The sequence below is a fragment of the Mus musculus genome, chromosome 16 (genome assembly GCF_000001635.26).
Source record: "Mus musculus strain C57BL/6J chromosome 16, GRCm38.p6 C57BL/6J".
Taxonomy (NCBI): Eukaryota; Metazoa; Chordata; class Mammalia; order Rodentia; family Muridae; genus Mus; species Mus musculus.
Genome location: NC_000082.6, coordinates 90918305 through 90935166, shown reverse-complemented (window position 1 = coordinate 90935166; position 16862 = coordinate 90918305). Strand labels below are relative to the sequence as shown.

At 51.1% G+C, this 16862-nt stretch overlaps 1 protein-coding gene across 1 annotated transcript; it reads left to right on the top strand.

The window, feature by feature from the left end:
* Nucleotides 1–317: 317 nt before the first annotated feature.
* Cfap298 (cilia and flagella associate protien 298) lies at nt 318–9356 on the top strand. The gene is made up of 7 exons (NM_026502.2): nt 318–585; nt 4006–4173; nt 5184–5251; nt 7659–7817; nt 7938–8069; nt 8727–8822; nt 9085–9356. Exons 1-7 carry the CDS (start codon nt 447–449, stop codon nt 9193–9195), a joined length of 873 nt encoding a protein of 290 aa, NP_080778.2. The 5' UTR covers nt 318–446; the 3' UTR covers nt 9196–9356.
* The last annotated feature ends 7506 nt before the right edge of the window (nt 9357–16862 follow it).

Below are 16862 nucleotides of genomic sequence, written 5' to 3'. Positions count from 1 at the left end.
CGGCTATGCTCCCATAGTGCCCAGCGCTCGCTCTCATTCTTAATCCAGGAGTCGCCATGCTCCTCCAGCGGACATCTCCCGAGTCCCCGGACCGTCCGCACAGGCCTCTAGCTGTTAGTTTGGGTTTTGGTTGCCCGGGCAACAGCTACTTCCGGGAGCGGCGACTGTGCGGCCCGCACAACCTGTTCTTCAGCGCCTCCGGCCTTCCAGGCGCGAGTTCTAACTGGGCACGAGCTCAATGTTTGACTGTTGCCCCTGGCAACAGCCACTTCCGCGAGCGTGCGCCGTTTTCTTCATCCCTCCGGGCTGAAGCGTGAGCCGCGTTCCACGGTTCCTCCTCGGAGCAGCGGTTAATCTCAGGCTGGTGTGGGTCCGGCCGACCCGGCTCGGGCCTCGTGGTCCCTGCCCCGCAGCCTTGCCACCTCGGCGGCGCCTCTGGCGCAGCCATGGTTGTGCTGCACGTGAAGAGAGGCGACGAGAGCCAGTTCTTACTGCAGGCGCCCGGGAGCACGGAGCTGGAAGAGCTCACGGCGCAGGTGGCCCGCGTCTACAACGGGCGGCTGAAGGTGCACCGGCTCTGCTCAGGTGCGGAAAGGGAGGCCGGCGGCTTCGGGGTCAGGGGGCAGCGCCCGGGGTCGCGAGGATTTGGGGAGATTTGCCGTAGCCCGGGGTGGGAAAGGAGCATCAGGGTTGACCGGGGATGAAAGACCAACGGCTGGAGGAAACCCAGGCTCGCCAGCCAACCGCCGACTCGGAGGAGAGCAGCCGGGATGCCAAGTGAGGCTGAGCTAAGCCGGGATTTGGGCTTCCGGGAAGTGCGAACGTACTGGGTCGAAAGGTGGCGGGACGGAGCTGAGGGATCGGGGACGGTGGGAGTTGTCAAGGGTGAGGGTGGAGTGAGTGGTGGCTGCAGGGAAGGGGGACAGTTTGAGACGCTAAAAGCCCTGGCCCTTGAGTCTCTTCGCTTTGAAGCCGCCCATGAAAGTTCTCACCGGGAGAGCCTTGGTGTTGTTTTCTGTCTCCTAGGAAACACATGATTTTTACATTATAGAGAACGCCTTAAGACCCGTTTTATATATATAATCAAACTTAACTGCTTTCAAAGAAGGCTCAATATTAAATGACATATTAAAAGTAAAACATTTAGGGGGTGGGGGGAACCTCCGGGTCTTTAACATCATAAACCGAAAGTGTGGGGCAGCATGTAAGAACTGCATGGGTGAGCCAGGCGGTGGTGGCGCACGCCTTTAATCCCAGCACTTGGGAGGCAGAGAGAGGCGGATTTCTGAGTTCGAGGCCAGCCTGGTCTACAAAGTGAGTTCCAGGACAGCCAGGGCTATACAGAGAAACCCTGTCTCAAAAAAAAAAAAAAAAAAAAAAAAAAAACAAGAATTGCATGGGTGAATCTACACAGAGGTAGGCACTGAAGCAAATACCATGGAGGATCACTGCCCCTGGCCTGCGCCTCACGACTTGCTCAGCCTGCTTTCTCATACCACCCAGGACCACTTGCCTAGGGGTGATACCACCCGGAGAGTGCTACCCCCCCCCCCCTTACTGTCATTGAGAAAATGCCTTACCTACAGACTTGCCTACAAACAGTCTGAAATAGACATTTTCTCAGTTGAGGTTCCTTCTTCCTAGATACGTCTATGTTCATGCCAGGTCAACAAAAGCCAAGCAGAACCAATTGCTTCCTTGTCAACACCAATCGACATATCACCATGAAACCATAACCCTCTCCTTTTTGTTTATCCCCAAGACCTTATTAATATGGATATCTCAATATAAAACAAATTCCAACTTTCAGAAGTTCCACAGGCTTTTAAATTTTTTCACTTTAAAAATGCAGTCTCTTTCAAAGTTCAAACCTCTCTGTAATATCCATTACCGGGCACCTGTAAAAAGACCTAATCTCACTCCAAGAGGGAAGACCATGAGCGCACTCGCACTGGAAGGAGAACTGAAGTGCAGCCCTGTGAAGCTCGCTGTCAGAGGTGCGGGACTCAGGGTCTTCTCCGCTCCCTCTGCTCTGCAGGGCCCACAGAACACATCTCACAGGCTGAGGCTGGCTCCACTCCGTAGCTGCTGCTGTCCTTGGTGGTCATCCCATGGTGTTGGCATTTCCAAACTGCCGGAACCGCAGGCTTCCCCTTACCAATGGCACCGATTGCCTCTTGGCCTCTCTTTGGGCTCTCTCACCCTGCATCATGATGCCAGGCCTCAGCCTCTCTCCATGATCCTTTCAATCCTGGGGTTTCCCTGAAACTGAAGTTTGACCTGGCCTCTTCCTATGCCCAGCCTCTACTGTTCTCCATGACTCTTCATGCCCTCACAATCAGTACCATCTGGAAGGTGCATACACTTGGCCAAGTTTGGCTGCAGGCATGAGCGGGCTTTGGCCCCCTCTAGACAACAGCTCTGTCCGTTGACCCTCAGGAAGCTTATCCCAGAAGGTTTTTGTCTTAACGATATTGTTATTTTCTTAGTCACAGCTGATCTCAGCCCTGGCAAGGGTTTCACACTGCAGTGGTTCTGGTCTGGTCTTACAGCTCTGGCTGAGCAGAACCAACGGGGTGGGTGGGTTGAACTCAGAGATCTGCCTGCCTCTGTGTCCCAAGTGCTGGGATTAAATGTGGGAAGATTCTTAATACAAAATACCACACGAATGGCCCAGGTAGAGTCTTGATTTCCCTCTTGACGTTCACAGGCAAACCTGCATCATCTGCCCTGCTCTCTGCCTTGGAGCTCCTCCAATGGCCCAGTGAGTGCTGAGGGCTCCGTGGCTTTTCCAGCACAGAGTTCCAATGGTTAGGTCTGTCATGATGTGCCATGGTCCTCATACCAATTCCGTCTTCAGTAGCTTTCTGTAGCTGTGAAGAAGAAAGAAAACAACAGTAGAAATGAAGGAAGCAAGGAAGGAAGGAAAGAAGGAAGGAAGGAAGGAAGGAAGGAAGGAAGGAAGAAAAAACCACCATGACCAAAAACCTTGAGGAGGAAAGGGTTTTTTTCATTTTGACAGTTTTAGTTCCTGAGGGAGGTCAAGGCAGGAAGCTGAAAGGAAACCCCTACTGGCTTGTTCCTCAGGTTTTGTTCATTCTTTGTCACCCCAGACCATCTGCCCATCCAGTGGCGACGCCTGACGTGTGCTCAGTAGTCATGACTCAAACATATGCCCTACAACTAGCCTATAGGCATCTGAGGGAGACGGTTTCTCAATTGAGGTTCCCTCTCCCTGGCTATATGTAGGTTTGTGCCAGGTTGACAAAAAACAACCTGCACAGTTGCCTAAATCCTTCCCAGTGATTTTTATGAAGTGTCATTATAAAGTTTTGTGAGTACGTTTGTGGGTGGGTGCCTCTGTGCCAGAGCAGGGAGGGGATCTATGTGTGAGGCCCGTGTAACGGGTGTTGTGTGACCTTGGGTTTTTAGAGCAGGCTGGCCAGCAGCCAATCCCCAGGGGTCCCCAGGCCTCTACCTTCCCCTAGATACCCCTACTCTCAGTGCACTGCACCACACTGGCCCTTTTACACGGGCTCTGCGATTCAGCCCCTCACCTTACAGAGCAAGCACTTTACCAAGGGAGCCTCCGTGTAAGGGGCTCATAAAATATTAGAAATATTAGCCTCAGATCAGAGTTGGACATTAGGAAGATGGACGTTTACCCAATTGTCTTACACCCTTCACAAGGTTACATTAAATGGGGCTCTCCGAGACTTTCTTTGGGAAATGGTAAAGCTGTGTGAACCGGCTTGGTCTTGAGCGCTGACCTGGTAACTCCTGAGCACAGTGGTTTAGAGCATGGACACAGAGGAGTCGAAGCTCACTGCTGCACTGACTGACTGAGGAGTTGGTAGCTTTGTCCGGGATTAGGGAAGCCCTGGCACATGGCTCCTGGTATATGAGTGTTAAAATCGTGAGCTAGAGTGGCCAGGCCTGAGCCAGGAGTGTACACTTGTAGTTAGTGATCACAGCTGAAGGCTCTGCCCTCGACTTGTTTTTCAGAGATGGAGGAGCTGGCGGAACACGGTGTCTTTCTGCCCCCTAATATGCAAGGGCTGACTGATGAGCAGATCGAAGAGCTGAAACTGAAGGACGAGTGGGGGGAGAAGTGTGTGCCCAGTGGAGGGTCTGTTTTTACGAAGGACGAGATCGGGCGGAGGAACGGGCAAGGTAACCGGCTCTCTCTCTCTTCTGCCTTTGCTCCCGTGCATCACATCAGACCTGAAGGCAGTGCTTTAGGTTAAGAGATGTGGGCCAGCAGGACGGCTCTGCAGGTGGATGGAGAAAGCTAACTCCCCACAGTTCACACGTGCATGCTGCCACACACATGCTCACCCACATTCACTAATGCAATTTCATCATTTCTCTGAAGACTTGATTGCACTCTGAAACGCCTGTGCTAAAACCAGGATGAGCCAAGGGGAGGACCCTGCTCTGTCTGCTCCCTCCTACTGAAGTGCCCCATTTGTCGGGTAAACAGGCCATTTAAATTTGCCGCCTCTGTAGGTCGGAAATGGGTGGGTGCTGTACCATTCTCCCTAGATGTGGAGACTCTGTCTCCACTGTACTTAGTTTTAAGCTTAGTTTAAACTTGGAAGTTGACTTGGTGCTCTGTGCCACGTGTGGACAGTCGTCAGATGAAGTAAAGTCTCGTGAGTCCAGAGGACACACACAGACTCCTAGCACTCAGGAGTTTAGGACGAGAGAATTGGGACAGCCTGGGTACGAGGGCAATCCTAACTCAAACAAACATACAAACATGCATGCATACATATAAGAAAAATTTATGTATGCACTTGTAAAGTTTTACTGGCATGCAGCCAGCCAATCACTAACTGCCCGTGTCTGCTTTTGAGACACTGAGAGAGATGAGCCGCAGCTTTGTAGCTTGAGAGGCCTAAAATTCTTTTAGCATCTGCTTGGCTTGCTGGCCCTGTTTGCCCAGTGACTTCCCTGGCCTGGTTTTGTAGCCTGTGCCAAACAGTGTAGAAGACACTGCAGACCTCGCCCCTTGCGGTGGGATCTCTGCCTGGGTTCCCACTTCTCTTTATGTCCCTGTGTCAAATCCAGACTGGAACACCCATGTCTCGATCTCCCAGGCTCAGGCAGTCCGGTTTGAGGACATCCGGAGTTTTTAGAGAGGCTGTGTGTTTGACCACTGTCCTTTTCTATCTTTATAGCTCCAAATGAGAAAATGAAGCAGGTTTTAAAGAAGACGGTAGAAGAAGCCAAGGCGATAGTGTCTAAGGTCAGCTTCTCCGTAGGATGCGCTTCTGTCAGCTTCTGTCTGTGACGTGGCCGATCCTGAGGATTAGCTGCAGTTAGCCGTGAGCTGGCGGCATCAGGCCCTGCCTGCTCCTCTCTTCCCTGCCTTTCTGTTGCCTCTGCATCTGCTTTTTTCTTTCCTTTCTCTGCCTTCCAGTAGCAAAGCAAATAAGCATAACGGTGATGACAGTTACCCAGTCCTGCCAGGTTCTGTTGAGCAAACAAAGGTTTCTATTGTCTTGTGTGAATGTGGGCTGTGTGCAGTTTGCGACCTGACCTGAACTGAGTCTCTTATGTTTGGAAGAACTTAGAAAGCTAAGCTGGGGAAGTTCTAATGGAGCTATAGATACAGGGCTGACAGAGACGTTTACTACAAAGCAGCGGTAATCACCTCCAGCATTTATATAGAAGCTGTCTCACAGAAGGAAAATAGCATTGAAGGGCAGATGATGTTCCCTGGATGAAGAGAATTCAGGGATATTGAAGCACCTGGGGACTGGAGAGCCAGCTGGGTAGATAAAGGCACTGGCTGCCATGCCTGATAGCCTGAGTTCAGAAGACCTGGGGTGATTTCAGGACCCTCCTGGTCGTAAGAGAACCAACTCCCACAAATTGTCCTCTTACCCCCACCGTGCCCCAGCATGTGCTATAGCACACACATACACACACACACACACACACACACACACACCACACCACACACATGCATACATGCAGGTGCAAATATATCTTTGATATTTTCACTTGTCACGTTTATCTGTGGGGTGACAGTCATTGCCACCCATGTGAGCGTGTCTTGGCATAACTCAGCCCTCCCACGCTTCTAGACTTGCCCCACAAAATGTACTCCTAAATATTCCCTAAGCTCTTAGCTAATCTACTTTTTCAATTTATTATATTTGAGACTCTTCCTATGTAGCTTTAGCCAGCCTAATACTCAGCTATGTAACCCAAACAGACCTTGAACTCATGGCGGTCCTCCTGCCTCAGCTCCCTGAGATTACAGGCATGCCTCCCCCACCCCCATGCCCCTTGCCCGGTCTTTGAGGAGCTCCTGGAAAGCTGAGGTGAGTGGGAAGCGTCTGGAGTCTCACCAGAGCCTTTGCTTACAAGACACATTTGAGCAGAGCTCCTGAGGAGAGCGGCAGCCATGGCCTCAGAGGCTGTGTCCTAGCAGGGTCCTTACCCTCAGACCACGCCCTTCACCCCCGCTGTGCGTTCTGTACTTCAGAATAGGCATCCCCTGTAGGTTCCTGTCCACCGAACCAGTGTCAGTACACAGTCCAGAGACTATCATCCTGGGTCACCCTCAGAGCTCCCTTCCCTGTGTCATCCGTGTGTCTGCGGTTGGTTCCCTGCCATCCTCCTGGCATGCCTCCTCTCATTGCCACACCTCACCCCCAGTTGATTAAAGTCTCCTCAGTATCAGCAGGAGGTCAGTTCAGGTCTAACCCCGGGACCCAGCTAGCAGGGACCCCATGTGACTCCTGCATTCAGTTCAGGTCCCCCAGCATTGCTAGGCAGGGGCTGTTTGCAGTGACCACCGTGACCTAAGCTGTTGACGCAAACTCAGGTAGAATGCAAAGGAGCTTCTTATAGGCAACAGGGGAAGCCGGTGTTACGGATGCTCGGATGCTCGGGTGAGAACCCAGGCAGCCTGCAGTACATAGGAAGATGTGTCTCAGCAGATTGCTGGGGCTGGAGAGGTGGCTGTGGTTAAATGCACTTGCTGCTCAGAGCACCCCCGTGGCTGCTCACAGTCGTCTCCAGCGCCAACTCCAGAGGATTAGTGACCTCCTTTATAAGCACCAAGCACACACGTGGTGCACACACATGCATGTGGGCAAAGCGCTGTGTACACATACAAAGTCACAAAGCACATCCCCAGCACCAGTGATCCAAAGGGCTTCTGCCGGGTCCTAGGAACCAGGGACCAACCTTAGCTCTATTCTTTACATGTACCCCTCTCTGTTCTCTTGAGAGCCTCTGGCTGATGCCTCTCCAACTCAGTCCACAGCGTGCTCATTGCGAGACAAGCTCCAGTATATTCTCTCTACCTAGGACATTGTCACCCCTTTGCCTGACACTGAGGCTCTGGCTGCCCCTTCCTCTCCCACCTGCTGCCCAGGGCTGCACCTGCCCTGAAGCTGCCTCTCTCTGCCTCTTCACTGCCTCCTCCCAGCCTTGAGTACTGCAGGCTCTCTGGTGCCACTCACAGTCTGGCCCGGGCCACAGTGTCCTCAGCTCAGTTCTGAAGTGGACGGTAGTCACCCTGAAAGCAGCAGCTCTTTGGTTCCTTCTGTGGCTGTGCTGGCAGGGCCGCCAAGGTCCTCATGGGGTAACCTGCCAGGAGGATATTGACTCAATAGTGGCGCCCAATGCACTTTCAGAAACAAGTAGAAGCTGGAGTCTTTGTTACCATGGAGATGGTGAAAGATGCCTTGGACCAGCTTCGAGGTGCGGTCATGATCGTTTATCCCATGGGGCTGCCACCATACGATCCTATCCGGATGGAATTTGAAAATAAAGAAGATTTGTCAGGAACTCAGGTATGTGGGGCAGGGTGGGGAGAGCAGGGTGAAGGGCCTGCAGCCAGGCTCCGGGTGCTGGGGTAGGACGAGCATGGCTTTCCCCTCAAGCCCCTTCCTGTGTTGTATAACTGACCACAGGCAGCCCTCGAAGTCATCCAGGAGTCGGAGGCACAGCTGTGGTGGGCCGCCAAGGAGCTGAGAAGAACAAAGAAGCTTTCTGACTATGTGGGGAAAAATGAGAAAACCAAAATCATCGTCAAGATCCAGCAGGTGAGCACCTCTGCTTCCCATGTCAGTACTGTGGGTCCCTCTGACCCCGCGTGGACCTTACCCTGTGTCCTCTGACCCCGCGTGGACCTTACCCTGTGTCCTCTGACCCCGCGTGGACCTTACCCTGTGTCCTCTGACCCCGCATGGACCTTACCCTGTGTCCTCTGACCCCGTGTGGACTTTAGCCCAGTTTAAAGTAGAAATTTCCTTTCTATGTTGTTTCGACCTGAAAAGCAGGTCTACACACAGAAATGTCCTCATACTGACAATGCAGCCCACCGGGGTTATAGGGCTTTTCAGGCTGCTGCTGTTGTGTGCAGAAAAGGGTGGGAGGCAAGGGGAGCCATTCACCCAAGGTGTCTAGGGCACACTCCTGAACCATTACTGCGTACTTTGGGGAACAAGGCTTGGAGATTTCTGTTTCCTAAGTTATGACTCTGAGTATCACCCTGTCTGTGCTGGACCATGATATAGATGGTGTCCACTACAAATCCAGGGCGCCAGCCATATCCATGCCCATGCCCGACCCCACAGTGGCTTAGCAGCCCATCATCTTAGCTGTTAGCAGAGACAGCTATAGAATAAACCTGTTACTCTCTGATGTCCCTGCAAAGAGAATGTCTTGGCGCCCTGTTGACTCTGCCCTTGCCTTTGCAGAGAGGGCAGGGTGCCCCAGCCCGGGAGCCTGTCATCAGCAGTGAAGAACACAAGCAGCTGATGCTGTTCTACCACAGAAGACAGGAGGAGCTCAAGGTAGCCATTGGGTGGCAGGGGCAGTGGAGCTGGGCACACCGTGCATCCCGTGCCTCCCCCACGGGCCGGGCCCTCTACCATCCATCCACACAGTGCTGGGGAAGGCCTTCCAGCTCTCCAAGGCTGTCTCCAGTGTTAGACCGTGGGGGTCCCACTACTGGCAGGGGCGTGCTGGGGTGGCAGGAAGTGACCCGGGTCCTTCCCTCAGTCTATATGAACTACCTCTGAAGTGTTGTCCTGAGTAAGGCGCGTTTATTTCCAGAAACTGGAAGAGAATGACGATGACTCCTGTCTGAACTCCCCGTGGGCTGACAACACGGCTTTGAAAAGACATTTTCATGGCGTAAAAGACATAAAGTGGCGGCCCAGGTGAAGCCAACACTTGACTGTCAGAACCTCAACCCACCAAATTCCTACCTTCCTGGTTTTCCTTTAGTTTGAATTTTTGAAATAAGTCATTCACAGTTTTAGAACTTAATAAATACACATTCAAAAGAGAATGTTTTAGGACAGCTGTGTCACATCTAAGGACTTAACTTGTTGGTGTCATGAGAGCCATGTCTTTCCTGTCCCTTACCTTGTGTGTGCCTGTGTTGGAGTGGATCTGAGTTTCCTCTGTAGCAAGATAGCCAGCTGGTCCGTAGCTGATGTGGAACTCAGCCGTCATGGCCACTAGAGGCCGCTGGCTGCAGTCTTGTCATTCTCCATGTGGATGGGTTGAATTCTGAGTTGGCTTTAGGTTAAGACACTAGGGCAATGGTTCTCAGCCCAGGGTTGACCCACCCTTTCACGGGTGTTGCATACCAAATGTCCTGCATGTCAGACATTTACATTACGATTCATGACAGAAAAATGACAGTTATGAGGTAGCAATGAAATAATGTTATGGTTGGGGTCACCAGAACATGAGGAGCTGTGTTAAAGGGTCACAGCATCAGGAAGGGTGGGAACCCTGCACTCGGTGGACCCACTGTCATATCTGACTGTGCTAGCCCTCAAGGGTAAGCTTGGCTCCGGGCTACCCCCTGGCCTTATCTGCCAGGAGAAGCCACCCGTGGTTCAGGTTGGTAGCCAACTAGGCTAACCTGGCACCTTGACCCTTCTTCAGTTAACCATTCAAGTCTCCTTCACTAAACAGGCTGGGAAAAGGCGTTGTGACGCTGGCACAGAGTGGCTGTGCTTGGGGATGGCCACACCAACTGCAGGCTCAGCTGCCTGCTGTCCCTGGGTTGTGCTGTACACCATCAGGCTAATGACAACAGGTTTGTGCGCCTGTGACCACCTGCAGGACATACTGGGGCACTGGGCCTTTTTAAAGTCACTATTCCCCCTAAGCCACTGTAACCCCCAACACCTAGCGCTGCCATCAAATGAGGCACACCCAGGCTGCTCCCTGCAGCTACAAGTGTCCTAGAGACACACTTACCCTTGACCTTGGCCTCCAGGATGCTGGCTCAGTTAAGAGGAAATTCTTCTTGCGCCCTGTAAGGGAACGGAAGCATAGTACTGTTCCCTGCGCTGGACTTCCTGTCCCACGCTCCTCCCACTCACTGCCCCTCCCACCTACGCACCCCAGGCCAGCCACCACAGCCTTGAAAGGAGCAGTAGGAGCGAGGGGAGCTGGCCCTGGACAGGTCCTGCCTGATGCAAGGCAGCCTTTCCCCGAGCCAGCACCCCACATCTGGGATGAGAGCAAGCCACTTGTTCTGCCTGGCTTCATCCTCAGAAGTAAAGCTAGCTAGATGTCCCTGTTTCCACTTGGAGGAAGACTTGGGCATCCAGGAAAAGCTGTGAGGCTGAGCCCCGCACCTTGAGATTCTCCCAGAAACTTTGGCCTCCCAAGCTACTTCACCAGAGGGGGCCCCAAAAGGCCACTTCTCAAAGCCAGATGTAGCTAGCCACTTTGTGGTCCTGCTATTTCAATTGATCAAATTTTGTAAAATCCAGATTTGCATCTATTCCCCCTTCCTTTGATTATAATTTTTAAGTTTTTCCTTGGATTGTTTTGGCCTTGAATGACGTTTGTTCTTAAAGCCTCGAGTTGTATCTGGGGAACCTGCCTCTGCCCATTTGTGTGTAGACGATTCATGCTCAGAACTACACGGGAGAGTGAGTCAAGGCATGTGATCTCAGCAGAACTTTTAGAAACTATGTTGATTAGAAACTGGCATCGATGCTACCAGACATGGGTGCTGCCCGTGGCCTCACAGTGACACTTGCTTCATGTAAGGGACAGGACTCACCATCCCAAGCCTCGCTTCTCATTCTGAGGAAAGAAACAGCAACGCACAACCTTCTCGTCCTCTGCTTCAGACCCCACTGAGAGCCAAATGTTCGGGGGGGGGTCCCCCTCCATAATAATCCATAAAGAAGGGTCCCCTGGCAGATGGCCACACTGTTACCCACCTAGTGTCTCAGCTGGGTTACATGGCTGCTGAATCTCTGAGAGACTCTCGGCAGACCTCACCTTGACCGTGCAGACTGAAAATGAAGCCTTGTGTTTCTTTTCTTTTTGACCTGGTACATCTTTGGGTTCTGAAGTAGCCAATGTCTGTACCAGCCAGCTGTGGCTCTGTCTTTTGACACAATTTGAATATTTCTCTATGATCAAGAATGCTAGTAATAAATTTTGATGCCACTTAAACTCCTTTAAGCCATCCAGCTGCCAGTGTCTAGCCAGACTCCTGTCACAGGACCACCTTGTCCCTTGGCCACTCTGCTGCAGCGAATGTCCGTCCAGCTAACAGCTATCTGCCACTTGCTCAGAGTACTGTAACATTGCATCTCGGCCTTTTGACTCCTTCCTTATCCAGAACCTAGCAGAACCTACCAGTCTCATCCTTTCAGAGAGGGTGAGACGAGATTCCAGGGCCCCTCGCCATGTCGGGGAGGATTATTCTCAGTACTCATGACTCATAGCTCAGTCACCTGGGACTCCAATTCCAGGGAGGTCTGACCCTGACACCTCTGATCTCCATGGCACCTGCACATATGCAACACACGCACACACACACAGAGGGAGGGAGGGAAAGAGAGAGAGAGAATTTAAAATTGTTAAAGTATTTGAAATGGTTTCTTCCTTTCTTCTAATTTAGAATACATATGTAAAGGCAGAAACTCCAGCAGTCACCTTAGGCTCAGAGCTGACCTAGCTGACAAACAAAGCCATATGTGGTAGAACAAGAGGAGAAGAGGAGCCTAGGCCTGCAGCACCATGAGCCACCACACGTAGGACCACCTTTGTCCACCCTACCATCTCCCTCTCACCATGCCATGCCCATCCCAGGAGTGTCTCGCAAAGCCGCAGAGAGGAACCAAATTAGAACAGGTAGAGTTGTGTAGGGTTCTAGGGAACAAAGATGTGATGTTGCTGATATGTTGTTCTCAAGCCTTGAAAGGAAAAAGAGGGACGCTTCAATGAGTTCCGCTCTCAAAAAAACAAAAACAAAAAACCTGGCCCTCTGCGCAGCATGCAGCACACTGTCAGCTGACAACTGGGACCGTTCGCCCAGGGTCAGTTTTTCATTTGGCAGTTCTGATGCAGTAGGTCGTTACTCCAAGCACAGCCTGACCATTTACAGCAAAAGAAGAGACAGTGTCTTAATTTCTTTTTCTTGATGTGGGAAAACACTCTGACAATCACAACTCAAGGGAGAAAGAGCTTATTGTAGCTCAGTCCCACCATGTGTTGGGGGGGTGGGGGTTAAAGGCGGCAGGAGCTTTAGTGCATGGTCACATGATGGCCACAACCAGAAAAAGAGAGCGATCGATGCAGACTCACTACTGCTCAACTGGCTTGCTCCAATTGAAATGACCTAGGATCCCCTGCCTAGGGAATGGCGCCGCCCTCAGTGGATGGATCTTCCTGCCTTGATCCCCCAGGGACATTCTCAGTGGGCCACCTTTGAGATGACTTTAGACTCTGTCACACTGACAACAGTGACCATCACAGCCCAGGACTGTAGCTCAGAGGTCAGCCCTTGGCCAATATGTGCAATGGCCCGAAGTCGGAAAAAAATTAAGACAAAGAAATAGTATCCAAAGTAAATAAAAATAAAAAAAAAATACACTTCAAATGAAGCAATAAGAAGCTGTTCAAATTTTTAAAAAAGATCCAAGGAGTTATTCAGGTGGAAGGAACATTTATTGGATGAATAACTGAGTAAAATTTACTAAGCTAGTTCTTTTTAAAAAAAAAATTTTTTTAATTTATTTATGTATATGAGTACACTGTAGCTGTACATATGGTTGTGAGCCATCATGTGGTTGTTGGGAGTTGAATTGGCCCTGCTCACTCTGATAGACCCTGCTTACTCCGTTCGGCCCCAGGAGAACCAAAGATTTATTTATTACTTATCTAAAGCACATTGTAGCTGTCTTCAAACACACCAGAAGGGGGCATCATTACGGATGGTTGTGAGCCACCATGTGGTTGCTGGGATTTGAACTCAGGACCTTCCAAAGAGCAGTCAGTGCTCTTAACCGCTGAGCCATCTCTCCAGCCCTAACTAAGCTAGTTCTTATCCCCATTTCTCAAGGGCCTTGATAGGATGAAGAGCCAATGAGAGGAAGAGAGCCCTGTGTGGAGCTCTGGCAAAATCCCCTTTGTGAGGAGCAGATGGTGTTGCCTCCATGACAGTGATGAGGGCCAGAATTTGAAAGTGTTGATGGATCCCTCTCACAGGAGAGTGCCCAGCATGACATCCAGACACCTCCTGAGACTGGAAGCACGAGGGGGGAGGGGGTGGTGGTGGCTGACAGCTGACAGCTGAGCTGACAGAAGCATTGGCAGAACCCCTTGTGCTGACTAGACGACGACAACGACGAAGAAGGCAGGAGCCTGCAGTCCGGTTCCTGTGGACAGTCTCAGGAAGAGCCACAGTGTGATGAGGTGTGATGGAGGGTCTTTCCAGAGCCGTCCTGGCGGGGTCTAGAGAGCCAGGAGGCCCCACCAGCAGCTCATTTGCCTTCATCTCTCTAGGGTCACATTCCTAGAAGAGCAAACACGGCTGCCTGTCACAACACCACCATCTGTCCAAATGCAGAAAAAGGGCATTGTCCTGGCTGACAAGGTGCATCTTACATCGCACACTTGACTTTCAAGACCTTGAATGAGTTTTGCTGAAATAAAAGTCCACCTTTGGGTTTGGTCCAAGCATGCGAGGCTCTTGGTCCCAATAGTCTTTCCCTTTCTTTCTTTTAAAAGAATATTAAAAGTGACTGAAAAGAGGGATTTCGAATGAATGGCATTATTCACCCTGTCTTATAAAATGGAAGGGGTGAAAGCTCTAATATTTCTTAGGGAAATGGATTTAAGGAAAATGAGATTTAGAGCCCAGGGCTGTTATTGCTATGTGACAGCAACGTCCTTGTGGGTCTCGCTGCTCAAGCCTGAGCAGGCAGAACGAGGTAAGGATCAGGATGAATACCCCCACGGCCCAATCTCAGCACTTGAGAACCTGGGCTGTAGAAAAGACCTTTGCCCTAGTGAACCATGATAGCTGTAACAAACGCTCCCCAAATCCCACCCAAGCCAGCCAGGGCAGAGGACCACATTTCCTAATAACTGTCTTCACATGGTGGCTACACCATGCCCTGGATCAAGTACCAACTGCAGGGATATGAGAGCGCTTGAGAGACAAGAGAGGACAATTTTTTTAAAGATTTATTTATTTATGTATATGAGGACACTGTAGCTGTACAGATGGTTGTGAGCCTTCAGGTGGTTGGGCATTGAATTTAGTACCTCCGCTTGCTCTGGCCTAAAGATTTATTTATTATTATATCTAAGTACACTGTAGCTGTCTTCAGACACACCAGAAGAGGGTGTCAGATCTCACTACAGATGGTTGTGAGCCACCATGTGGTTGCTGGGATTTGGACTCCGGACCGTCAGGAGAGCAGTCAGTACTCTTACCCGCCATCTTGTCAGCCCCAAGAGAGGACAATTCTAAACTCGGGACGCGCCCATCACCTTCAGAGCTGGGACAGATGCAGTCAGCTCAAAGACTGAGCTGTGGGCCAAGGCAGCTCTAGACAGCAGCAGCCACTCTTACAATGGAAGCACTCACAATGTGCGTGCCTTGTTTCTCAGCTCTTTGGCTGCAGATGTAACTGGATGTTTCAAGTCTCTGCCACCCTGCCTTTCCTGGTATGGAGGGCAGTAACCTAGAATTGTGAGCTAACCCCTTTCTCCTCTTAAGTTGTTGGGGGTGTTTGTTTGTTTGTTTGTTTGTTTTGGTGTGTGTGTGTGTGTGTGTGTGTGTGTGTATTTAAATCACAACAGAGAAGAAGCAAAGCATCTTCTAAGGTCAGATCCGGGATGGACAACAATCAGAGGCCCATCCCCCACTGCTGAATCCTTGCTGCAGAGACCACATGGAGGAAAGGGCTGCCTGATACCTGCTCCACTCTCGGGTACAGAGTCTACCCAGCTGTCAGCTCACACACCCAGGGTTGCTGCTCTGCCCCTGTCCTCCCGTGGCCACTAATGGAGAATCTCACTTTTCAGTGACTGCTCACCTTCCACGTGTGTGCATGCCATGGTGACAAGTCTCTTCCTTGTCACCTTCAGAGACTCTCTTTGTTTGTTTGTTTGGTTTGTTTGGTTTTTTTCCGAGACAGGGTTTCTCTGTGTAGCCCTGGCTGTCCTGGAACTCGCTCTGTAGACCAGGCTGGCCTCGAACTCAGAAATCCACCTGCCTCTGCCTCCCAAGTACTGGGATTAAAGGCGTGAGCCACCACCACCCAGCTACCTTCAGAGGTTCTTACAAGTTCATTTACATACAGCTCCATCCGAAGCTTCCAGGACCCTGTTGACTCGGAGACCTATGTGGACTCCACAGCCTTCTGGGCAGATAGTGATGCTTCATCTCCATGGAGCACAAAGCGCCTGTCAATGCCAGCCTGCCTTCTTCCCTCACTGAATCTCATTCTCATCCAAAAAAATAAAAAATAAGGAAAGCCACAGGAACTCACTTCCTTTTTCCTGCAATGTCAGGGGCTCAGAGGCTCCAGTGGAGGGAACAGTCCCTGGAGGAGCCCCTTGGGGACAGGAAAGCATCTCAAAAGCTTATGGTAATGGTTCCAGTGGGGGTTGGAGAGGCAGGTAGAGGGAGGCAAGTGGTCAAGGGTGGAGGATCTCTAAGATGCTGCTTTGGGACAGACACCCCATTGCAGGATAGATCTATATAATAAGAAACTGCTACTGGACTCCTAGAAGCCCAGACAGGAGCCATGCAGGGCTCTCAGGTGCTGCTGAAGGTCACCCCACGGCTAACACTGAAGATGTGAATCCACAGGACGCCTCCAAAAGTTCATCTCATCATCTTCATGTATGAAGTGACGTCTAACTATGTTATCCAATTGGTTCCAAACTTGTGGGCTCATGATTCCAAACTTGAGTATGCTCCTGCCTCCTGAGTAGCTGGGACCACAAGGATGTGCCATGACTTTCAGGATCCTCAGTAACTGAGGTGGAGCTGTGGGATCCATCTTTTTAGGTGTCCAATGTTGAAGAGACCGGGGCAGAGGCAGCACATGGCCCCCACCAAGGGCCAGCTGGGGCTTGGCCAGGGGAAGTCTGGGAACAGAAAATGAGTCCCTCAGAGATGACACAACTTGATGTTTGGAGAAGCCCTGCTCTCTCCTCAGGCATGTTCCAGAAGCCAGTGTGTTGTCTCTTTCCTGTGTTCTCTCTTGGTGTGGCTCCCTGAGCTGGGCTGTCGGATTTAAAACAAAAACCCAAACATTTGATTTACCAGTAAAGGCTCAGGAGCCAGAGGCTGTGGTGAAAGCCTGCTAGCGCAGAGAAGCAGAGAAAGCACCCAGCGGCCCTTCCTACTCCACCGACGTCCCGGAGAGGAGAAAGCTCCTTTTCCTTCCCTTTCCTGGGTTCTCTCCTATGTCCACTCCCTGTCAGCTGGTTGCTTGTTCCACCTCTTGACCTGTCATTGTCTTTATTTAACTCTTGTTTACAGGAAGCTCTTTCGTGAAAGGTGTGTGCTAGGGCTGAGCCACACCACAACAAGAAACAGGTTT